General features: G+C 45.9%; 2 protein-coding genes across 3 annotated transcripts in view; one reads left to right on the top strand and one right to left on the bottom strand.

The window, feature by feature from the left end:
• slc5a12 (solute carrier family 5 member 12) overlaps nucleotides 1-11,066 on the top strand; it is a 46,656-nt gene extending 35,590 nt beyond the window's left edge. The window contains exons 14-15 of the mRNA XM_077211447.1: nucleotides 10,647-10,756; nucleotides 10,829-11,066. Coding sequence (XP_077067562.1) covers nucleotides 10,647-10,756; nucleotides 10,829-10,990 — 272 coding nt within the window. The 3' untranslated portion in view covers nucleotides 10,991-11,066. The remainder of the gene's footprint in view (nucleotides 1-10,646; nucleotides 10,757-10,828) is intronic.
• The window catches only part of ano3 (anoctamin 3), a 222,781-nt gene continuing 207,723 nt past the window's right edge, over nucleotides 11,036-26,093 (bottom strand). For both annotated transcript variants that reach the window (XM_077211435.1, XM_077211436.1), the window contains exons 24-26: nucleotides 19,206-19,292; nucleotides 18,999-19,104; nucleotides 11,036-18,164 (exon numbers count right to left, since the gene is read on the bottom strand). In XM_077211435.1, the coding sequence (XP_077067550.1) occupies nucleotides 17,982-18,164; nucleotides 18,999-19,104; nucleotides 19,206-19,292 (376 nt within the window). In that variant the 3' untranslated portion in view covers nucleotides 11,036-17,981. The remainder of the gene's footprint in view (nucleotides 18,165-18,998; nucleotides 19,105-19,205; nucleotides 19,293-26,093) is intronic.

Genomic DNA, 26,093 nt, shown 5'->3' with positions numbered 1-26,093 from the left:
CGGGCTTTTCTTTTAGATGCCCCTATTTCTCTGGTCTTTTTGGTGACTCAGTGAATTCGGTTGTTGAAAGATTTCAAGAAAATAAAAAACAATCTGAGGCTTTTAAAAAATTCCTTCCTCGCCGAGTCCATCCCCCTGGGGATGCTGGGCGTGAGCACCCCCAGCCAAGCTCCTCGCACCGTGTGCAACAAAAAATAAGTGTTGTCTCGTGCTCCCCCGAATAAATCTTGGGGACCGAGCCAACATTCTCAGCCGAAGTTGGCTAAGTCTAAGCCGGATCTGAGGACCGTACTTATGGCTAGGAAGGCTTCGGCTCAGAAAAGGTCCTGACACTATGTACATCAGACCATCAAGGACAGCCCCAACCGGGGTGGAGCGGTGTACACCTCATAATACGGTGCCCGCTCCACTTCGGGGTCCTCATGGGACCGGTCTGCCAAACCCGCCACCCTTGGTGCTTCAGGGCGCAGTGGTATCCAGCGAAAGTTCGGCGCAGTGTCGACTCGACATTGCATCGGACGTGAGCCCTCTGAGGGGGGTTCAAAAACAGTCAGTTCGGTTGTTTCCTGCTTCAGGTCGCTGAAGTGGCTGTTCCTTTAACACCAGAGGCCAGTCTCGAGAGACTGGTATCCTTAGTAGAATTTCTAACAGAGTGGAAGAATCTGTCGAATATATCTCCTTGGGTCCTGCAGATAATAGAGAAAGGTTACAGAATCCAGTTCGGTTCTCCTCCGCCTCGTTACAACGGGGTGTTACTCACGGTAGTACATCCCGAGCAGGCTCTGGTAATGGAGCAAGAAGTTCATTCTCTCTTAGCAATGGGAGCTATAGAACAGGTGTACTCCCCCGACAGAGAATCGGGGTTTTACAGCCGATACTTCATTGTTCCAAAAAAGGATGGGGGGTTGCGTCCAATTTTAGATCTTCGTTTGCTGAATCGTGCGGTCATGAAATTGAAATTCAAGATGCTCACACTCAAACAGATAGTGAATCAAATCAGATCCGAGGACTGGTTTGTCACAATAGATCTGAAGGACGCTTACTTCCATATCTCCATCCTCCCTCAACACAGGAAGTTCCTGAGGTTTTCTTTCAGGGGCAAAGAATACCAATATCGGGTGCTTCCATTCGGTCTAGCTCTGTCACCCCGCACATTCACGAAGTGCGTAGATGCACCTCTGGCCCCGCTCAGGCTGCAGGGCATACGCATTCTGAACTACATCGACGACTGGCTGATTCTGGCGGTATCAGAACAGTCAGCGGTTCGGCATCGAGATGTCGTTCTCGCTCATATGAAGAAATTGGGGTTGAGACACAATGCAAAAGAAGAGTGTGCTCTCTCCACTACAGAGAACCACTTTCCTTGGTGTGGTATGGGATTCAGTCACGATGCGGGCCACACTATCGCCCGTTCGTGTAGCTGCTATCATCAAAGCCACAAAAGAGTTGAAGCTAGGCCAGTCACGCACTGCAAAACAGTTCGAGAGACTGTTAGGCCTCATGGCAGCGGCGTCCAATGTGATCCCCTTTGGCCTGCTGTAAATGAGACCTTTGCAGTGGTGGCTCAGGACCAGAGGGTTCTCCCCGAGGGGAAACCAACTTCGTATGATCAAGATCACGCGGTGGTGCATCCGCGCCTTGATTGTATGGAGGAAACATTGGTTCCTGTCCCATGGTCCGGTGTTGGGAGCTCTTTGCCATCGAGTTGCTATCTCGCCATCGAGTTGCTATCTCGACAGACGCTTCTCTTACCGGCTGGTGAGCGGTAATGGAAGGCCGCTCAGCTCAGGGTCTGTGGGGGAACCATCATCTCTCTTGGCACATAAATTGCCTGGAGATGATGGCCTTCTTCAATGCGTTGAGACATTTCCTCCCAGACCTGAGGGGCCATCATGTGCTCGTCCGTAGAGACAACACTTGGTGGTCTCTTATTTAAATCGACAGGGGGGTCTGCGTTTGCGTCCACTCTGCAAACTGGCACACCAGATCCTCTTGTGGTCCCTCGGGAAGATACTCTCCCTGAGGGCAGTGTTTATCCCAGGGTACCAGAATATAGGAGCAGACACCCTGTCGAGGCAGGGGCTGAGGCCAGGGGAATGGAGACTCCACCCCGAGGCGGTGGAGCTCATTTGGGAATTTTACGGCCAAGCAGAAGTGGATCTGTTTGCGTCTCAGCATACGACGCACTGTCCACTTTGGTTCTCCCTCATGCAACCAGCCCCCTTGGGGTTGGACGCTATGGTACAGACGTGGCCGAGGCTACGTCTGTACGTATTTCCCCCTGTTGCTCTGCTCCCAGGAGTTCTGGAGAGAGTCCGCCAGGACGGAGTAAGTCTATTATTAGTAGCTCCACGCTGGCCGAGTCGTTTTTGGTTTGCGGACCTAATTCATCTCCTAGACGGCCCTCCTTTCGAGATTCCTGTCAGGAGAGACCTTCTGTCTCAGGCAGGGGGCACAATATTTCACCCCCGACCGGAGATTTGGAACCTATGGGTTTGGCCTCTGAGGGGGCCCAACTTTTTGAGAGTGGTCTCTCGACTGAGGTCGTTGAGACTATTCTTAGCTCCAGAGCTCCAGCCACGAGGAAATTATATATACTTAAGTGGAAAGTTTTTACGTCTTGGTGTCACCAACAGCAGCGAGATCCAGTTAATTGTTCAGTCAACACAGTACTTGAGTTTCTCCAGTCTCGTTTCACATCAGGTTTATGTCATTCTACCTTAAAGGTTTACGTGGTGGCCATTGCGGCTTTCCATGCCCCTGTGGGTATTACATCTTTGGGTCGAGACCCCCTGATTATTCGTTTCCTTCGTGGCACCTTGAGGTTGAGGCCTGCAGTTCGAAGTAGGGTGGTCGGAGACCTTCAGGCTCTTTCTGTGTCTCCCACCTGTTTGGAATTTGCACCGGGTATGGTTAAGGCGTTCTTATACCCTAAGCAGGGTTACGTCCCTAAGGTGCCAACCAATATTTCAAGACCTATTGTACTGCAGGCACTCTGTCCTCCTCCGTTTACATCTTCGGACCAGGAAAAACTGAATCTCTTGTGTCCAGTGCGAGCACTGGACACTTATGTCCACAGGGCTGTCCCGTGGAGGAGATCTGATCAGTTGTTTGTCTGTTTTGGTTCACCTAAGAAAGGTATTCCTGCTTCTAAAGAGACAATCAGTAAGTGGATAGTCGAGGCTATTTCTCTTGCATATGAGTCCTCTGGCCAGCCATGTCCTTTGGTGGTCAGAGCTCACTCTACCCGAAGTATGGCGGCCTCTAAAGCCCTCTTATCAGGTGTTTCCCTTCAGGAGGTTTGTGATGCGGTGGGTTTGTCCTCGCCGCTAACATTTGTGAGGTTTTATAGCCTGGATATGGAAGCTGCCCCAGGATCCCAGGTGCTTTTTACTTAATTTGCCGACAGTTTTATCATCTGGCATTTTGTAATTATGGCGTATTGGGTATTATCATTCCCAAAGCGTCATCGACGCATCGCGAGTTCCCTCGAAAGGGAACGTCTCAGGTTATGACTGTTACCCTAGTTCCCTGAGAAGGGAATGAGACGATGCGTCTCCCTGCCATACTTCCTGCATCCCTGCGATCGACTTTGCTTCGGCTCTATAAGCTTACGCGAGCATTGCACCGGATGTGCTTTTATATCTTCATGGTCATGACGTCACCCGCCCCTTGACGCTTCATTCATTCCATTGGACTAGTTGACAGTAGTGCTTCAGACTCAGTCACACAAAGGCGTTCCCAAAGCGTCATCGACGCATCGTCTCTTTCCCTTCTCAGGGAACTAGGGTTACAGTCATAACCTGAGACGTTTTTTCTACATAGATAGGGAACAAAGGCGCAACTCTGATCATGCGGAACGGGTTTCCCCTCGGGCAGAACCCTTTGGTTTTCAACCACCACTGGGGGGCCCTCATATGCAGCAGGCCGAATGGAATCACGCTGGATGCTTCTGCCATGAACCCTAACACTCTCTGAAAATGTTTTACATTGATGGCTTGGCCTAGCTTTATCCTGGTCACCGTGGCCAGGATGGACTCGATCCATTTAGGAGACAATTTTGTCCGTATCGTGACCAAGTTCTCTGGGCTGGTGCCAACACACTTTTTTTCGTGTTGAGTGTTGAGATGTTGGCAAGAATTTTGATGCCAAACTGACAGCTCTTGTGACTGGGCCATAATAAGCCATTCGTCATTATAATTTAGCGCCCTGATACCCTGGACCCTCAGCAGAGCTAGAGCTGCATCCATGCATTTTGTAAATGTGCGAGGGAAGAGAGCTAGGCCAAATGGAAGAACCCAATATTGGAACGCTTCTTATTCAGAGACCGATTCAAGTGCCTGAGATCTATTATTGGATGCAACCCCCCATCCTTCTTGGGAACTATGAAGTAACGGCTGTAAACCCGGACTCCCTGTCCGGCGGAGGAACACGTTCTATGGCCTTACCAGCAGGGAGTTTACTTCCTGTTCCAATACCAGACCCTGCTCTGGGTTGACTGCAGTCCAAACCATCTCGCTGAATTTCGGTGGGCGGAAACCAAACTGCAGTCTGTAAACCTTTTGAATGATGCGCAGGACCCAAGGAGAAATATTCGTTAGATTTTTCCATGCTTTACTATTTAATATTTTACCAAGGGAACCAACCTCTCGTGGCTGGTTTCATGTATTGTTCGAGATTCGTTCTCGACCCCCTGAAGCGGCTCCCCGGCAGGGTTAGATCGAAAGTGATTCTTGGTGTGCGGATGTGAGCGCTGCCTGGCTGCAAGCCTGTGCAGCGTGCGTTTGCTGGAAACCGTTGCGTCCCGAAGTGCACTTGACGGCGGGAAGCCGACATCGATATCCTGTGGGCTCCGCAGAGGATTGTACAGGTCGAGGGTGGCGCAGCCTGAAAAGGTCCTACATTTGTTAGGACCTCTTCCCTTTTTCGCCTGCAGGACGGCCCTCTGGTTGCCCTGCTTTGACTGAGGCTTCGGCTGAGAGTGCCCCCAGGCTCCTTGAAGGGAATCTCTAGAACCGACGCTTTCCTATTGCACCTGTCTGTAGGCGGAGAAGCTGGTAGATGGCTGTGGCTGCCCACTGGGGGCAGAATTCTTGGATTTTGACCAAGGTAAATACTGCTTGAAAGCTGCAGACTGTTTTTCACCTCATGAAACCTGTTGATGACAGTGTTGACTGCGTCATCGAACAGGCCAGAAGGAGAAATCGGGGCAACAAGGATCAAAGCCCTATCTTTCTCCTTGATGCCCGACAGATTTAGCCATAAATTATATTTATGCTGATATTTAAATATGTCCACGGCACGAGAAACAAACTAAACCAGCTCCTCATATGCAGGGAAATGGAGTGGCGAGTCATCTCCAAAATCCCCGCCCTCGATGCTGAGCACATCCACTTTCTCGGAAGCAGACACCTCAAACATCGGGTTCTCCACTCGTGAGGAGGAAGCCGCTGGGTGGGCTTCCACACGAGGCGGGAGAACATCGGAAGTGCAGGAGCGCAGCGGATCGGTAATTTCTCACAATCCTCACAAGCAGCTCCATTGAGAGCGGCCTGAGTGTGCTGCACTCCCAAACAATGCACGCACAATTGGTGTGTGTCCCCACCCGTGATATATCACGTGGTGGCTTATGCCTGGCTCACACTACAGGAGTTTTAGGCTGCCCGATTATGCCCGATTTCCCCCTCCCGAGAATTGGAGAATATATATTGTCGAGGACCTTGATCGGTTCCGATGTTCGGCGCAGATTATCTGGTAATGTGAGGTGTTCACAGATCGAATCTTACACCTCCTGATCTGCTCTCACACAAATCGGGCTTGCCCCGATCATATCAAACATGTTTGATATTTATCGAGATGAGCAAGATTGTGATTACGTCAGTACTGTCATAATAGCCAATAAGAAACAAGTAGGGCTGTTGTGGTGAAGGAATTTCCATTGAGGTAATTTTGAGTGACTCAACAGCGTGATATGCGGTATTATCTTTATTTATTTATTTACTGCTAAATAAATAGTATTACGTTGTTGTCAGCAGGCACGAAGACTAGTACATGTTCAGTAATGAAACCGAAACTAAAAAAAGTGGAGTAAACAGAAGATACTATGCCAAAATAAGGGTCCACATAATATAATAACAGAACACAAACCTGACAATAAGCTTGTTAGACCATTGTTATATAACAGTTAGTTCCGATCCTGGAATCTCACTTTACGAAAGGCTTTCTGCTGATATTTCACCAGTATCGTCATTGCTCATCTCTGTGTGTTATAGACAGGCTGTCACTCAGTCCAGTTACACTGTTACGCCATCAGGTGGTGGCAGGGGACTGCCTTTGAGTGTGTCATTAAACTGTTCATTCAACAGAAATGTAAAAAAATTCGGATTCATTCTAAGATATATGTAATGAAGCAAGCTGTTAATTATTTTAATATTTAATTTTAACTTTGAGCTCCACTTTATAAGGCTTAGCTGAGCAGCAATCCGGAGCATGGGCAACGCTGAAGCTGATGCGTCACTTCATAGAGATCAATGACATTGATTAATTGTAGCTACTGACCAGAGCTGACGCCATTCATTAGAAATATCCTTAAATGTTAAAAGGATTTTTTTTTAAAGATTTCGCTTTCCTTTGGACGGCAACCTTTTCATGAATATGACTTGATATGAAGGACAGATATTTCCGCTTCCGATCTGTTGCGTCAGATCATGTGATCATGGTGGAATCATATCAAGACGCTTCCTCTGGCACGATAATCTTTTCAAATCTTGTAGTCTGAGCAAAGACTCTCCCGGTGCTGGTGGTTTCTACAGTGCAGTGCAGAGGTGGTCGTGAGCTTTGAGCTCTCAAGTGCTGTTTTAACAGCAAGCATATTTTTGTGTTTGTGTGTGTGTTGACGGCTGGTTGAGGGCGAAAAAGTGAATGCTTCACTGTTTTCAGTTCGCTGAACTCAGTGTTGCCGCGGTCATTCCCTGTGTGCTCCCACACTGGTGACCGGTCCCATTTCTAAAAAGGCAACACGGGTGCGATTGCGTCTTTTTCAAGATGCCATTCCATCCGTGCGTTTCTGGGTGAGAGCCGCTTCCTCTCTGCATGCCATGGCGTTGCTTCAGGTCCACCAGGCCCAGGCACTCATGAGCATGCACGAGGGTAGCCCAGACCGTGAGATCATGGGTGAGCTCCGCACTGCAACTGACTTCGCCCTCCGGGGCACGAAGTTTGCAGCTCGCGCGATCAGTCTGGCAATGTCCACCGTTGTGGTCCAGGAGCGCCATGTCTGGCTCAACCAGGCGGATATGAGAGAAGCAGACAAGGGTCGGTTCCTGGACTCTACCATTTCTCAAGTTGTGCTGTTCGGTGATGCGGTCCCTTTGCCCAGCAGTTCTTGGCCGCCCAGAAGCAGAGGGAGTCCATCCAGCACATCCTGCCCCGATGATCTACTGCTGCATCCACCTGTCTGTCGGTGGCAGATCCTCTGTCTGCTCGTCGCCGAGGGCGCCCATCTGCAGCCGACTCTGCTCCCGCTGGACCGTCGCAGTAGCCTCCACCAAGGTCTCAGCATGGATCCGGCCGCAGAAGGGGCGCCCCGCCCCCTTCAGGCATACCAAGACAGGTGGCAAGCGACAGTGAAAAGCGTTCAACCTGAGGCGGGCCACCCAGGGATGGAGGAATGCTCTTGGAGATGGTCACCGACCACTCCCTTCACTCGTAGGAGGACCGAGTTAAGTTTTTGTGTGTGTGTGTGTGTTTGTACCGCCGCTGGTTCCCAAAAAAGTGGAGCCAGCGGCACCCACATATTCAAAGAAAGAGCAATTTCTCCCTTCCTGGGCCCTAAGAGGGCTAGATGGCGGTGTTTGACCCTGCAAAGCCTTGCACCCCCCAACCCTCTTTTGTTCGCCAGCCAGCACCTAAATGCAGTTTGAGGACCCGGTCATCCGCCTTCTCAAGCATCCCTGGCCGTCTCGTGGAGACAGGTAAGAGCCGTGCACCACACTCAGACCCTGCTTCGGCCATCTCCAGGCCTTCCGAGCCAGGTCCCTGTCCTCCACCTCGCTGCCCCACCTCGGGTACGTCTGTGGTTACCTGGCCCCTGCCCCGGTTCGTAGAAGCCAAAAAGATGGTTCCCAACCGGTCCAGATGGCCAAACTATACCATCAGACTCGGCTTGCGATTCATTTCGCTTGGTTTCCACGTGGCTCAGTGCTATTCATCATACCTAGGTGTTGAGCTAAAATGCTCCTAAGATAAGTGATATTCATCACATCTACGTGTTGAGCACTGCTCCTGTCCTGTGCGCGCACGTCGCAGTCCTACTGGAGAAGGACGCAATGTAGCCTCTTCCTCCAGCTGATATGAAGACCTGATATGAATATGAAGTTTCTATAAACCCGTATTTCATTGTACCCTAGATATGTGGTGGGTCATGGCCATCTTGGACCTGTGTCAATTGAAACGGTCCCTTTTTAGAAAGCCTCCGTTCAAGTTGCTAACACAGATGCATTTTCAAATGCTCTGTCCCCAAGGTTGGCCTGCAGTGTTCGACCTGAAGAACAGTACTTCAGATCTCTATAATTCCGCTCCACAGACCATTATGTGCTCTTGCGTTCAAAGGTGCGAAGTATCAGTACAAGGCCCTACCCTTCGAGTGCTCCATAGCCAGTTGGGTCTTCAGGTCAACTGGGAGAGAGTAATCTCACCCACGGGCTGAGTATCTTTTTTTCAGTTTGGAGAAGGACTCGGTCCAGCACGTCTCTTCAAGAAGAGTGTGTTCAGCTGGTGCTAGGTAGAAGTGAAGGGGCAAATGGCAGACGCAGCCGCTGGCTTCCTCCATATGAAGACCGCTTCAGCACTAGCTTCATGATCAAGTCCCGAGGTGACCGTGGCAGAGCGGCACATCCTGTGTGACAACAGATCATCCCGGGCCTGTTTTTTTCTGGCCTGCTCAATCGTGCCGCCGACGAGCCTCACGACAACTATGGCCAGGGAAAGTGGAGACTCCTTCCCCTGGTGGTCCAGCTGGAAAGGGACCACTTCGGGGCAACACAGTTACATCTGTTGCCTCTCCAGATTTGTCCCTCTGCCAGTTATGTTATTTCTGTCTGAGCGGACAACCCTTGGACAGACACTGGCTCTCAGCTGGCCCCGGGCTCCGAAGAAATGCAGAGAGGGAAGGCTGTTTCCAAGCGAGGTTGGCCCACTGAATGGTGGCTGCCTTCATCTTGGTGAAGTTCCGAGATGCACATGTCCACTTAGGTGGTGAGCTCCTCTTAAATGAGTGTGTGATCCTGCCTAGGCGTTGACACAAAGTGATTTCTAGACAGACACTAATAAAGGTGAAGGACAGAAGGCCTGCAGCACAAATGACCAACACATTTAGTAAGGACCTAGAAATACACCCCGATCCGTGGTGAAGAAATACTATCACCATACAAGGTGCATGAGGTGCCTCAGCCTCATGTACCACAGAGAAGACAAAATTAAGGATCTCTCCTCAAGGATAACCCAGCAAAGAAACATTCATTACAGAAATCAAGTACTGTACCAACAGGGCAGAAAAAAGATTCAGAAGGCATTCTCTGGACCAGGCAGAGAACAGTTTAAATATCAATGCATATTTAGTCTTCTCGTGGAGGGAGCTCTAGACTGGAGTATGGTCTCCACGACCTCGGTCGAGAGACCTGAACCTATGAGCTGGGCCACCTCAGAGGCTGAGCCCACAGTATCCATAACTCCAGATCTCCCAGGAGCAAAGATATCGGGAAATGCGTACAGGTGTATCGTCAACCACACCTAATACAACACATGCAGTCCAAGCGGAGCTGGATGCGTGAGGGACAACCACAAAGGGCAATGCACGGGAAAACGGATGCTCAGTGCTGCTTGTGGCTCCGCTCTGGACGAACCAGGCTTGGTTCCCAGTCCTGATGCAGCTGACCAGCACTGTCCCGTGGCCAATACCGATGAGGAAAGACCTCCTCTCTCAGGCCAAAGGCTCGATCTGGCACCCTCGCTCGGAGCTATGGTCCCTGCACGCATGGGCCATCAACGGGTGCCCGCTAGCCTCCCGGAGGGAGTGTTAAACATGATCACACAGGCTAGAGCCCCGTCTGCTAGACGGTTTTATCGTAGTTTTTAAGTCAATGGAGTTGGACAAAAACTACGATAAAACCTGTTGGAAAGCATCTTTTACAGCGATTTTTGTGTGAGCATATCAGTGAACACCCCAGACCACTCGGTGAGTTTCACGTCTTTGTAAATTAAAGTTTAATGCGTTTTATGAATGATTGTTCCAGTGCCCCTATGAAACCATTGTGTAGGTGGGGGGTGCTAATACAGAAACCGAAAATTCTCGGGACAGCAGCATTTGTCCAAATTTCAAACTAAACCGTTCTATTTCATCAGAAATTATCTTAAAACAGGGCTTTAAGTGTAAAATACCGAACTTACCCTTTAAAGTTGGAAAAAGTTGGGGCAGATCGATCAACTCTGATTTCAATGAGAAGCATCATTGGAAGTCCCTTGAAGTGCTTTCTGTATGTATGTACCAGTTTTCTGCACAATAAATGGTCTGGGTGAACTGAGAAAGGAGCTTTATTTTGAGAAATTAGATAAATTGTTGTGTATAACTGCAATTCTGGTGTCTGCAGGACCAATGGACCCCAAAAAGTTGAAGCCAGGAATGACTCGATCAATGAAGGACGTGATCTGCTTCTGCTCTGAGAGATTCATGCACACAGATTTTAGTGAAGACAAAGAGGTAGAGAACATCTTTTAAAATGTGCCTTTGAGTTGTCTGAATGCAAACTGAACCTTTCTTTGCTTCTCTTAGGATTTGGGAGAATTTGGCAAGGCATGGGAGAAACATCCGGACCAGGAAGGTGTCATACAAATGGAGACGGTCAAGAGCAGCATTGAAAACCTGCAGGAAAATGCTTATACTAATGCTGCCTTTGATCATAATGAAACTAGTCAAGTTCAAGTAAAGCTGTAACTTTTTGAGTTCAGTATCATAAATGTAAATACACGGTCAATGAAGTCAAATAAAACATCAGCTATTTAATTTAAAATATACACTCAATATTTAATTACAAAAAAAGTGTGACCCAAATCTGTTACATACATGTTTTGTACAATTATTGTATGCATACTGTTATTCGCGTTACACATAAACAATGACATCATAAACAGAATCTCATAAACAGCCTTTATATCATAACTATAAAAAATTAAATCATGTGGTGTCATTCAGAGTTATATTGAACATTATTCAAGGTGACTTTAATTTGCTGTTAGAATTTTCTCCTGGATCAACATCTTAAAACCTGGGGTGCTCATTCCTGTTCCTGGAATCTATCTTCCTGCAAAGTTCCTCCAATCCTATTCAATTACACCTGAAACAACTAATTAGGATCTTCAGGAACACTTGATAATCGCAAACAGGTGTATTGTAGCAAGGTTAGATCTCTATAGAAAGGTTGATCTTCAGGTACAGGAATAAGCACCTCTGCCTAAAACTCAACTTTAATTTCTCCCTTGAATCCCCACTTCGAACCCTTAACCATATATCTGACCCCCTGATCCTCACCCATGGCCCTACCTCCTATTCGTAAGTGACCCTAACCTGTAACATTAATTTAAACTCTTAACTCAAATCTTTATTTCTAAACTTGACTTTTAACTAACCCTAACCCAAATTTCTGGATTCTAACCTTTGGCGCTAACCACTATTTGAACCTTTAAATCCTAATCCTTACCCCTAATGATTTTCAACCTCCAACTGTAATGGCTGGTACACATTGTATGATTTTGGGCTGTCCCAGACAAAAGATGACCAATCGTGGTGATTTCGTGACTCTGAAATGGTCGTCCTATGTCGTACAGTGAGGGAGGTCCAAAGACAGCCTTTGTCATTGCCTTGCGAGGAAAGATAGCCTGCGCTAATTTTCTGACAGTGTCAGAAATGTAGTATGATAATCTCAAAATGTTTTTGCTGCTACTACTACTGTCTGCTGAATAGCCAATAAATTGCAACATGAAGTGGCGTATTGATCACTGAAAACTACGCTAAAAACTTAAACTACTTACAAGCACCATTTACAAATTTGGCCTTTTTCCTAGCCATGACCGTGTCCATATTCTCCTCTTTCGCTTTCTCCTCCTTTTTTTTCAGCGCACATAAAAACCACATTTGCCAAAGTGCGATTAATCTTGCTCTATTTGTTCACCACTAACGCATGCTGATGATGTTGTATTCTTCTATACTAACTTGTGTCGTAGCCTACGATTCAATAGGTGTCATCATCGTACAGTCTACATATATGTCATACCTAAGTTTATTAGATCCATGTCGTACAGTGTGATTTGTAATGATATTATAGGATTGCCGAAATTGCACATTCTGTAGCAGGCATTACATAAACTGCCAATGCTCAAATTAAAGGTGCAGTAAGCGTTTTCTGAGAAATGCTGTTGAAAAATTTTATCAAAACATTTTTTTGAATATTTTCTAGATGTCTGTTCTGTGTGTGTGAGCTGAAAAAAAAAAAAAAAAACGGTGTATGTACATAGTCCTGGCTGTGTAAATAGAAGATTCACCAATCCACAAAGCACCACAACACTCTTTTAGCCAATCAACAATCGGGGCATATGCACTTCATGATGGGGTAGGAGAGAGAATTATAAGCAGGATATTTGTAGAAAGACTGTAGAAAGAGATGGCTGAGATATTACCAAAGAGGAAAAGGTCAGAGGAATATAATTGGAAAAAGAAGGCAAGAGCTAAGACCTGCATTTATATTGGAAAAGCTTTCCAGTGCTGGAAAGATTACAGAGTGACAGGGCCAAAAACAGATGCAGAGGTTGTTTTGTGTCTGCTCAATACACGAGTAACATTGTTATGGGTGGTGATGGCGCAGTGGATAAGACACATGTCTTTGATGTGAGAGACCCGGGTTCAAATCCACTGTGAGACACCAATGTGTCCCTGAGCAAGACACTTAACCCCTAGTTGCTCCAGAGGAGTGCGACCTCTGACATATATAGCAATTGTAAGTCGCGTTTGGATAAAAGCGTCAGCTAAATGTAACATTGGTTTTGCTATTTTTCATAGAACCAAGATATGCTGTATACTGTTGTTACTAGACAATGCATAGTATGTTTGTTATTTTGAAGGCGGCACAATAAAGGGAGGGGAGTGTTTCTATTGGGTAGTGGTGTGCTTTTTTGGGTGTCAATTGTCAATTTTAGTGTTTCTCAGAAATCACTTACTGCACCTTTGATCTGTTAAATTTCTAAAAACCTGACCAAAACTAACCCTGATATCAGAGAAAAATATTTTTGTCAAGACCCAACCTCAACTCAACCCCATTCATGCAAGCTCATTCAAAATTAACATAATCATCACCCATGAATCACATGATAATAAACTTTAAAAAATTGCATAAATCCAAAATAATCTAATTGGTGGTATGCCAAAATATGAAAACATTCATGATTCTGTGAATTTGAGTCAGAACTGCTATGCGAACAATTTGCACAAACATTTATTTTGCTCATGTTTCATTACGAGGACCATTGGGCTCTACTACACAGAGCCTACGTACTAGAGTCTCTCCGAGCTCTATAGAACTCTGAAATGGAATTTTGAATTCAAACGTAAGCAGTAAAATTTTACAGCAAAATAGCATCAATCTTTTAAAGTCACAATTGCATTGCTTTGAATTAGACTAATGATTGAAGTTGCAGGAATCAAGTCATTCTTAGAATTGAAAGCAGTGAGTCTGTGTAAGATCTGTTAAGCATTGACTATGATGTTATAATACATGCTGTTATTCATTACTTCTAAACATTTTTATTGTTTCATGTGCTTTTGACAGGCATTTTCAATGAAGACATGTTATACACTACCAAGTTTGATAAACCCTGAATTACATTTGTTGCCTGTAAAAATGTTAATGAGATCGCCACAAACCCATTAACAGTTGATCATTCATGAAGATGAAGCACTACAACATGTACGGATCTCGAAGATCAGTCTGTTTTAAGCAGATATATGACATGCACACTTCACAGTAAAAAGTGCACAAAAAATACACAAAGGTTTGTCAAGAGCCGTAGATGGGCTGGGCTCATAAATCAGGCCATGCATAGATTACAGTACATCAAGAGAATGGTGTGTTACATTAAAAACTACTTCCTGTTTAAGATCAGCCTCACATTTTCATTCTACTGAGAACTGCTGGTTCTAATGAACTACACAGTGATCAGTTTTAACATAGATTTTTATTCCAACTGTGATTCATAAATAGTTAACAGGAAATAAATTACACTCCTAAAGTATTTTCATGAAATTAAACTTTAATTCTTTTTCCAGTGTTATCTTAGTTATATTATCTATAAGGCAAAAACACAATTTAAGCTTATTTTTTGAGGTTTTATTTAGTGTATACTATCTATACCCATATGGGGTCTGTACCCATGCAAATAGAAAGTGCAAAAATATATACCTAAAAAAGCAATACTTGATTCAAGCTAGGAAAATATGATAAAGAGTTCTCATTTGCAAATACTCAAAGGGCCTGAGGAGGACACGCAATGACTGTGTTCGAAATGTAATACTAGTGTACTTCTTGAATACGTACTCTATACTGCATAGTATACAGTGGAATGTGCCTACATTTTTTTTTAAGAATGTTAAAAAGAACACATTATGAAATGATAAATGTTTTGAACAGTGGTATGCTCCATAGTGGTCACATGGCCTCATTACATGTGTAATTTCATTGAACTAATTGACATCTAGTTATTTCTAAAATAAAAATGTTTATTTTGCACTGTTGATCAGAATATGAGAAAGGAGAATCATGGTTCATATCACTTTCAGTGGATTTGTCAAACTAAAATGTAAGGTCAAGTTGAGCACATTGCATTTTGGGATACAGTATCTCACACACTGCTCTATACTGCACATTTTATCACATGTAGTAAGTCATAATCCATGCATACACGTAATGAACATACTTCACACAATATACAAACTACATACTGAAGAAACAGTATGAGTAGTAGGATAGTATGCTATTTCGAACATAGCCATTGCATTGGACTTTGAAAAACTGTGAGAATGAGATACATGCTGGGAGCACTCATCAGCTTTACAAAACACTCTCTTTCAAACACACATACACACACACACACACACACACACATGCAAACACACAATTATAAATGCACATTTAAACGTGCACACATACACACCCAAAGAAAATGAAACAGAAAATAAAACATTTAAATTTACAAAGAAATAAAACAAAAAAGCAAAATGTCAAATAAGAAAAACCGTCTTATGTGTCTATTGTCCCAGTGTTAATTCTATCATCACATCTGCTTTATGCTCTAACTGAATGAATAATGTGGATTGATTGAAATGAGCTAATACGGTTAGATTTGTACAGGAGTTGGCTATGTTTGGAGTGGAATATTAGCTCACTGCTTATTTCATGCTGCACTATTTTTTAATAGTATGTGAAACGGCATTATGCAATGACAAATGTTTCAACAGTAGGCCTAGTATGCTACATACTGTAGTTGCTACATAACTCAAGCAATGTCTAGTAACTGAGTTATATTTTGGAATATGCAAAAATTTTATAATTATCATATTACTTCTAGTTCAGTAATCAAACTGGAAAATTAGTGCTGCAGGATGACATATTTTTGTAGGTCAAAACCTGGAAATAAGTTAGCATTTTAGCACTTCTGATTCCATCTTTCTGAAGTCATTGGGTTTTTTGAATGAGGTTAAATGCCTGAAATAAGGTATTTGGTTGACGAGATCAAGATATTTTTATTCAATTTTACCACGTAAAATACACCAGTTTTACCCCACTTTTGATTTTAAAGTTTTTATTCTAAAAGGCAGTTGCTAACAAGTGGTCAAAAGAGACTCGTTGTGTTTATAATAGTATTCTTGCAAACTATTAACTTAATAGGGACAATGTTTTTTTTTTAAGACTGAAAGAGTTTAAGAAGCTTAATAATTGTGACATTGAAGACATGCAACCATGGTGTAGCTTGTTTATAGCCTATATTTAGCGTTTTACTTCTTGCGATTTTATTAAGACATTAAAATGAATTGCTTTCAAATGAATTAAAAGCTGATAATTTTAGAAGATTATTATGATGAACAAAACATGTAAGAATCATAAACTTTTATTAGTCACCTAACTGTTTTCTGCACTAATCCAAAAGAAGAGAGAACAAATCCTATTGGCTTTTTGTTGAACCAGGGTGATGCTAACTTCTGGGTTGGCCTACAAAAATACGTCATCACTGTAGCACTCCATGGTACTGTAGGAAACGTTGGAAGCATTGCATTATTGAATACCGTATTTCACTCAACACACTGGTTGTATGCTGAACACTTTTGCAATTGTAGTGGGTCATCTATGCATACCGAAAATTCACAGTACATACATGTGGTACTATATACTGTAGAGACGCACTTCCGTGAGCTTAGGTAGGTGGGTACGTGGGTACATGGGGTGATGGAGCCACAAAATATATCACAGCTGAGCAACAAACGCAGGCATTGGAACACAGATACACTCACACATCAAATTGAGCACACACACGCTACAAAACCAGACATATGGACAAGGACATAATCTTTTATAAAATAATAAACAAAACAAAGAAACAACATGCAATTACAAAAATAACATGCATGTTATTTTGCCAAAGTTGGCAATTTATTTTGCCTAGACAAAATTACATTGTATTGAAAGACAGATCTGCATATCTTTTCAAGGCGATGTAGTACATAAAAACTGTTCAATTGCATAAACTACAAACTGATTTTTATTTGTTTTTTGCTTTTTTAACCAGAAACCACTTTTGTAACAAGAATCACAATGTGAGATGCTGGCAAGCGAAGAGAGAGGGCGTATTCGGTAAATATGTTTGTAAGTAAACGTCGTCACATTGCCTGGCACCAGGTAGAGATCTGCTTCACAGCAGGATGATAACTGCCACGCACAGAGATGCAGACAAGTAGACAAGCAGGGAACAGGAACTCCAAAAGCCCTTCATCTGCATAGTAAACAATCCAACCGAACGAGTGCTCCATTCAGAACTATGATAGGACACAGATGAGTATCACTGCAGGCCATGCTGGGAAGGATGCGTGTTTAATTAATTTTTTCAAAGTTATTCCCCACCTACACACTTGAGTTTACTGTGTATCAGAGAACGCTGTAATCCATTGATTTAAAAGTTGAAGATCTGGCACATGGATATAGCGAGGGTTTCCTTCATATGAACTTCACCTTGAACTCTTTCTGCTTGATTTCAAATGAATCCGACTCTTTCCACACTCTTAAAATGGATCTTATGCAATTATATCCACGAAACATCATCAGAGTTTTTTGCAGTGCCGTGGTTCACAAACTTTTGAATATGGCAAACCACAATTTTTTTTTCTTTTGCCAGGTTGCTGTTTTGTTGTTTTCATAACTACTTTTAACCAATTAACTTAAACTAGCCAACTGTTTTTAAAGTAGCCAATCAATACAGTTTGAGAACTACTGCTCTAGTGAGTAAACACAATCAGCAGGATGGAAAAACAGGATGATTGAGGTCTCAGGCAGGGGTCATGTGACTGAGAAGAACCTCTTTGGTGCAGAGTACAGCTGCCAACTCCTGGTTCTAAAGGCCCACCCGGCGATCAGGTTTTGACCTCAAACAAACACTGAATCCGCTTCCTGGTTTATCACAGCAATGAAAATCTGAAGTGGGCAGTCCATGCATGGAGTCAATAAAGCCAGCCATCCAATGAACGCAGCAGAACAGTAGTACATGAATGCCAGTGTTGCAGTTGCGTAAAGACATTTGTTTACCACTTTTTAAAGCATTTACGTGCTTTTTTGGGAAGGGTATGTGATTCTCCAGTGGGCATTTATCTGTGTGTTTCTGGGCAGGCACGGCTAAGGCCACTCATGGTGATAACGTTTGCCATTTTTTTTCCGCTCTTTCTGGAGGTGCTCCAGTTCCGCCTCATACACCATCTCTTGCATTAGGTATTTCTCCCTGCGCATGCGGTCACACAGGTCTTTGGGCATGTCTGGAATCATGTGGGCTATGAAGGTCTTAATGCCAAACACCAGGTGCTATGGAGAATACAAGAGACAATAAAAAAAGCATAAATATTAAATATTATATTGCAGTATTGAGTAGCTAACGACACATTAATCACAACTAAAAGGTTGTTTTGTCTTCTGTTCCATGAATACTATATATTTGGACATACAAATTTAAAAATGGACTTCCTTAAAAAATTACAATAAACGAGGACCATAAAAGTAGATGGATAATCTGTGGCTGTTCATCTCATTAGATTTTTTTTTTTTTTAACATGAAAACATTTTGGTGGAAAACAGACAAAAGTCTCGCTCTGTGAGATTAGATACTTGTGTAACTAGTTCCTCTTGGCCTACTCTGAGCAGGGCTTAGATTGAGGTGTGTTAACAATTTTGCCAATGACCACAACGTGAGGTTTCTATGCACAGCTATTATGTACTGGTTGGCCTATATTTACACTGACCATCCTAAACCTCATTCCCACCTGGTCACGGCACCACTTTAACTGTTTCCTCGCAGGGCACTCCAAGAAGGGCTTGAACCAGTGAAGGTCCGCATGAGAGTTGGGCACGTTAACAAGAATGCTAAGGACCACAGTCTCTAGTGTCAGTCACCTCCTGAGTCCAGGGTGAGTCAGGTTTACCTGCATAGCTCTCTTGAACCAGATGGCTTCCATTACACTACTCACTAGTGACCAGTGCCTTGAATCGTATTGTAACTTTAACTTTAACTTAACTACTTAAAATTATGAATATATTGTAACTTTGCAAGCTAAAGTTTCAAAGTAGTTTCCCCAAAACTACACTGCGAATGCTATAAACCATTACTCAAATAAGATTACAAAAACATGAAGTAGCACTGACCTCAAAGACAATGATGAAGGCTAGTCTGGCAGCCAAAACATGCCAGAACTGCAAGGTGAAATCGTAGGGTTCAGGACTCCACGGAGGTGCTCTGTAATCCCGATATCTGTAGAGGGGAATAACAGAACTTGATCTCCATGAAAGTGAAAAAACAACAACAATTGAATAGCATTTAACAACGTAAAACTAGCATGAGTGTTGCAGTACCTGCAGTACTGATTTTGGAAACTTCCGTTTTTAAATTCACCCATGTCAAAAACAGACAAGCTGTTGTTCAAGTATCCTCTTAGACATCTGTGTAAAGACAGGGAAAATACAAATATATAGCATTAGCAATACTAAGCTTCATAAGGATTTTGAATGCAACCTCTTATCTTTAATAATTACGTTAAATTATATATATATATATATATATATATATATATATAATTTAACGTAATTATAAAAGATAAGAGGTTGCATTCAAAATATATATATATATATATATATATATATATATATATATATATATATATCAGTCAGCACTAGCAGCTGGGTGCATTATGGGTAATTGTTTGTTGGGAGTTGATTTATGTGTTATTACAGCAAGATCGTTGAGTTTTTGTGATAGTAAAGTTATGTGTGCTTATGTTCAAGTTAGGTGTTCTTCGTTCATTTACTGCCTTGTTATGTAATAATGTGTCTCTCACCGTCATGGAGAGAGATGTGTAAGGGAGAGACTTTGCGACAGGGCCTTGCCTGCGTGTTCGTTCTATGTTCAGAATAAAAAGAGGAGAAAGACAACAGTACTGCCTCCTGCTGGTTTATTTTACCAATGCTTCACCTGCTGAAACATTCATGGTCGTGCGGTGTATGAGACATGAGTGTTTATATCTCGTGTTAGTAATTAGCATAGTAAAAGTGAAATAGCATAGCTTAGCTCCGGTCAGTCCCACGTTATATTGAATAACTACAAGTTATTACAGTGGTGTCAGAAGTGGGATTTTAAAAGCCGTTTAGAAGACGCCGTTATGGAGCGAAGTATAGGCGAATTAGAGCAAGCCATTCACGAGAACATCATCATGTTAGAGCACCTGACGAGCGAGACGACGCAGAGGAGCAGGGCTCCGCGCCAGCCTGACGGCGCCAACGTTCACCGGACCGTGTACCGGTCTCCTAGTCGCAGGCAGAACGAACTTCCGGTCACCTCACCAACACTCCAAATGAATGGCCGACCAGGCTCCCTCACACGATCGCCCGCTAAGCTGCCACGATATAGCGGGATGACGCCCCTGGAGCCCTACCTGGCACAAGTTGACCTGGCCGCTCTCCACGATGGATGGAGCTGTGAGGAGACAGCGATTCACTTGGCCATCGCCTTGGAGGGTCCCGCGCTCCAGGTCCTCATCAATCTGTCTCCTGAGGAGCGGCGTGATCTCCAGGCCCTCACTGCTGCTCTCAACCGCCGCCTCGGGCAGAGAACCTCCGCAGAACAGAGCAGGGAGGAGCTAACTAACCGATGTCGACGTGAGGGATAGAGTGTGGGCGCTTTCGCCACTGACATTCGGATTTACGCCCGGAAGGGCTGACCTACCTTCCAGGCCACAGCAAGGGAAGAGCTGAGCCTCCACGCTTTCCCGCTGGGTCTTACACCTGAGCGGCTCCGCCAACATGTTCGCCTGTTGTCACCCCGAGATCTAAGTGAGGCGCAGAGAGAGGCTGAGTGAGCTGAGGAGGTGCTACAGGCTGGGCCGGCAACAGGTCAATCTCCACTCCAGCGTCATCTGATGAGAGCCGCCGAACGGGAGGTGGATGGGGTCCGATCTGAGGAGGTGGTCAGCTGGGTTCAACAAGCACAGACCCCGCGACGGAGGATGAGGCTAGACCGCTGCTACCGCTGCGGAGAACCCGGGCATTTCGCCAGGGACTGCCCTGCCCCGAGCCCCCGGCCCCGGGCAACGTCACATGCCTGGAAAGAAGATGTTGTCTGTGGTGGTGGGGATGAGCCAGACGAGCCAGAACTTCGATATCAGAGATGAGTGCATTGTTGGCTTGGACTTGTTAGCCCACCGGGGAGCACGTGTCGACGTGCCGGGGGCCGCCCTATGCCTAGATCAGTGGTTCTCAAACCTGTCCTGGAGGACCCCCAACACTGCACGTTTTCTTTGTCTCCCAAATCAAACACACCTGATTCAACTCATCGGCTCATTATTTCATGGGTCCTGTCCTGGCCTACCCTGATCCCAACCAACTGTTCCTTGTGGACACTGATGCCAGTAACGTGGGGGCAGAGGTGGAAAGAGTAATAAAATATTCTACTCAAGTAAAAGTACTACTACTTCCGTGAAATTTTACTTAAGTACAAGTAAAATTACCGGTCTAAAAATCTACTCAAGTAAAAGTAAAAAGTAGCTCATTTAAAATTTACTCAGAGTAAAAGTTACTGAGTTACTTTTTTAAAGGGCACCTATTATGCCCCTTTTTACAAGATGTAATATTGGTCTCGGATGTCCCCAGAATGTATTTGTGAAGTTTCAGCACAAAATACTTCACAGTTAATTTATTATAACCATTTGAAAATGTCATTTTTGGGGCCTGTTTTAAAAAGAGCTGTTTTGGTGTGTACCACCTTAAATGTAAATGAGCTGAATATCCCCGCCCTGCCTTTGGATGAGGGGGTAACTTGCATACCTATGGCAATAAACAGTTGGTAGAAGCATAATGGCTGAGAATGACAGACTCGCTGTTTTGTATGGCATTCAGCCATACATGTTTGAACCGGAATCAGACCCAGATGTTGAAGAGACTCCGGCAGAAGAAACACAAATGAGAATGGACCAGGACGTCTCGGAATGGTTATTTGATACATGTATGTACTTATAGAGTTGTAATCGCGCCCCCTTTGCACACACACAGACACACACAAACTGTGATAACGTTGGCGCAATTTTTTGAAACTACAAACACAAACACTGTGATAACGTTTGCTACGTACAAACGAAATTACATTTATCTGATGTTTCTGTCTGCACGCCAATAACCCTCCTTCTACAGCTTCGTGTCGATAGTGCTGGCCTTTGTATAAAGATAGCAATTTTGATATCTTGTCTTTACATAAAACATGCACAGTTTTTAATACAATATCTTTAAAAAAAAATTATAAACGTGTGGTTACACACTATAAAAACAACGTTTGAATTATATACACAGACATCCTACGCATTTGTTGTTGAATTGGCTGACATCGACTGAAATGACTATTTGCTCAAAAATCATAAAATTCACTTACTTCTACTGGAGTTCTTCTACACTTACTTCTACTTCTACTTACTCTACTTGGATCGCGAACAGTAGGCAACGATCCACACTTGAGGATTAACTTTGAAGCAAGACCTGCTTTGAATAGACCCTCGTTCACAAAACAGTCAGTCAGAAAATGATTCTCGCAAACAAACGTATTTTGGAAGTTTAAGTGGCGCCTTTCCTTCGTAAATAAAATTCATCCACTGCGTTTTCAGTGGCTCTGATGTCAGAAGTAAGTGAAAACAACTATGTACATTATTACATCCCACAACAGAACACTTATGTTCCCTTTCAGTCGAGAACGTCAGACGTAGTCGACGGTCGACTGAATTGGGAGATCGTTAGAGAGCCTGTCTTCTTCGAGTACTATTGAACGAGCCAATGTAATTGGCGTGCGTGATTCGCATCACACACTCCGCCCCCGCGGCGCGGGTATAAATACGGAAGTGGATGCACGCACTAGTTGCCTTTCGCTTCGGAGCCGATCGTTTGATGTCTCTGAGAGTGCTGTTGTCTACAACGAGCGAGTGTGTCGGTGTTCTTCAGGAAGACTCTCCCAGTGCTGGTGTACAGCGCGAGTGCAGCGGTGATCGCGAGCTTTGAGCTCTCAACTGCTGTTTTAACAGCAACAAATTTCTAAATGTTTGTGTGTGTTGATGACTGGTTAGAGGGCGGAAAAGTGAGTGCTTCACTGTTTCAGTTCTCTGTTCAGTGTTGCCGCGGTCATTCCCCTGTGTGCTCCGGCACTGGTGACGGTCCTATTTTCAGAAAGAGCAACACGGGTGCGTTTGCGTCTTTTTCAAGATGTCATTCCGCCCGTGCGTTTCTGGGTGCGGCCGTTCCCTGTCTCTCTCTGATGGTCACAACTGTAGTGTCACGTGTTTGGGCTTACAGCACGCTGAGACAGCTTTTGTGGACAGCTCATGTTTTCACTGTGGGAACATGACTGTCGCAGTGTTGAGGGCGAGACTCGCCTTCGTTCGCGGAGAGCGAGTCCCCATTACCATGCCCCACCCTCGGGTGCTGTGTGGGATGGGTGACCGGAGGATAGTGTTGGATGTCCCGCCCGGTAACCATTCCCTGTGGGCTCCTCACTCCTCCCTTCCACTGCAACCACTGGAGCCTCCTGTGTTGTCTGCTGGTCCATCTGTAATGGGTGGGCCAGCGATTTCACTCGGGGCTCCCCTGGAGGACAGGACGCCGATTGCAGCATCGGAGGGTGAGCTGACTTCTAGAGATGATGACTCGGCTGCATTGTCTCCCTCCGGGAGTTCAATGTTGCCCGAGCCGGATCCAGAATTATCAGCTATGCTGAAACGGGCCGCCGAGGCTGCCGGGCTCGAGTGGAACCTCCACCGTGTCCCGTTCAGTCTCGGTTGGAATCTGGAGTTTGGTATCTTGGGGCGGGCCGCGCTGGTTCTCAGCTCGCCGCCCCAGTGCCTTTCTTTCCCGAAATGCATGGAGAGCTTATCAGGTGGTGAACAGCATCTTTCTCTGCCAGAAACTGCCTGAATAGCTTTTCCCCCTCAGTACCCTTGATGGAGGAACGGTGAAGGGTTGCGAGGTGTCCCTCCATTGGAGCGGTCTGTCGACACAGGTGCACCTGTGTCCGGCGGCCGCTGCCTTTTGGGGGGATCCTCGTCTCCCCCCTAGGGCCTGTGAGGTTTTGTCCGTTCCGACGGGCAGGGCTTACAAAGCCTGTGGACAAGCCGCTTCCTCTTGCATGCCATGGCGTTGCTGCAGGCTAGGGCACCCATGGCATGCACGAGGGTAATCCAGACCGTGCGCTCATAGGTGAGCACCGCACTGCATCCGACCTCACCCTCCGGGGTGCGGGTGTCGTAGCGTGCGTGATCGGTCTGGCGATGTCCACCTTCGTGGTCCAGTAGCGCCTTCATTGGCTCAGCCTGGTTGGTATGGCGGATGCGGACAAGGTTCGGTTCCTGGTCTCCCCAATTTCCCAGGTTGGGCTGGTCGGCGACGCGGTGGAGAACTGCATCCAACAGTTCTCTGCCGCTCAAGCGCAGACGGAGGTCATCCGGCACATCCTGCCCCGGTGGCCAGCTGCTGCCTCCACCCGCCGCCGGTAGCAGCTCCTCCGCCTGCTCGTCGCCGTGGGCGTTCCCCGGCTGCCGCTCCTGCTGGCCCGCCGCAGCAGCCTCGACCCAGGCCTTAGCATGGAGCCGGCCGCAGTAGAGACGCCCAGTCCGCTCCAGGCGCTGCCAAGCCAGGTGGCAAGCGACAGCGAAAGCATTCCGGAGCTGGCCGCCCAGGAATGGAGGAGATGCTCTTGGAGTGGCACGATCACTCCCTCCCCCCGGGTGAGGGCCGGGTGGAGCCTTTTGTTTGTGTGTGTGTCTGTTCCGCCGCTGGCTCCCTAAAAAAAAAAAAAAAAAGCGGAGCAAGCGGTACCCACACTTCAAAGAGAGAGCAATTTCATCTGTTCCTGGGTCCCAAGAGGGCTAGTCTGGCGGGTGTGACCCTGTATAGCCTTACACCCCTCAGCTCCCCCTTGGTCGCCAGCAGGCAGCTTGGTGCGTTCGAGGACCCGGTCATCCGCCTTCTCACGCGCCCCCTGCCGCTTGTGGAGACAGGTAAGTGTTGCACAGCACACTAACACCACTCTCTCTACTTGGCTGCCCCACCTCAGGCTCGGCTACCCCGCTCAAGTCAGTGATAGTCATCACATTAGGTGTTGAGCAGACGTGCTCCTGAAAATTCAGTGATATTCATCACACCGAGTGTTGAGCAGTGCTCCTGACTTGTGCGTGCTTATCTTATCCTGCTGGCGAAGGATTTGATATCGCCGCTCCTCCAGCCGGTACGAAGGCCAGTTGTAAACTCGTTCTTCGTGCTACTAGGTGGTGGGTCGTGACCATCTTGGCCCAAGATTGGTCTGCAGCTTTGACCTGAAAGACATGTGCTTCAGATCTCTACCTCCCGCACCGCAGGCCATCCTGTGTGTTGCGTCTAAGGGTGGAGTATCAGTACAGTGTCCTTCCCCTCGAGTGCTCCAGAGCCCGTTGGGTCTTCAGGTCAACTGGAAGAGAGTAATCTCGCCCACGGGCTGAGTATCTCTTTTCTAGTTTTGGAGAGGTACTCGGTCCAACATGTCTCTCCAATGAGAATGTGTTCAGCTGGTGTTGAAGTGAGAAAGTGTCCCACTGAAAGAACTTTCAGAGGCTCCTGGGGTATATGGTAGTCGCAGCCTTTGGCTCCCTCCATATGTGACCGCTTCAGCGCTAGCTTCACGATCGAGTCCCGAGGTGACGTGGCAGAGCAGCTCACCCTGTGTGACTATAGTTCATCCCGGTCTGCTGCCAAACCCTCTTCAACAGAGGGGCCATGTACAAAGGGCGTGTTTTAACGGGGGCCTGGGCGACCCCCGACTACACGGGCATTCGTGCCTCGAGTTGTTAGACATTGCGACCGTTGCGCAAGCTTCCCCTGCATGTCACAAACTCACCCGTCACCTCCTCCTTGGAGTCAGACGCTTCTGAGGGCGCCTTGTTCCACTCCTCCCGCTTACTCAATCGTGCCGCCATCGAGCCTCACGACAGTTATAGCCAGAGCAAGTGGAGACTCCATCCCCTGGGTCCGGCTGGGTCATGACCATTCCGGGGCCGCTCAGTTGCCCCCCCGGTTTTATTTTTCCGCCAGTGTTTGGGTAAACCGAGCGGACTACCCTTGGACAAACACTGGGTCTCAGCTGCCCCAGGGGCCCGCAGAAATGCGTTTAACCCCAGTGAGCCTTCTAAAAGTGACTGCGACTCATGGTCGCCTTGCGCCTGCTCAAGTCAGTGAAATCATCAC

This window comes from Siphateles boraxobius, unplaced genomic scaffold (assembly GCF_051911475.1).
Source record: "Siphateles boraxobius isolate OS27281-9 unplaced genomic scaffold, OSU_SipBor_1 65, whole genome shotgun sequence".
NCBI lineage: Eukaryota > Metazoa > Chordata > Actinopteri > Cypriniformes > Leuciscidae > Siphateles > Siphateles boraxobius.
The sequence above is the reverse complement of the archived record's forward strand: the minus strand, read 5'-3'. Positions and strand labels throughout refer to the sequence as shown.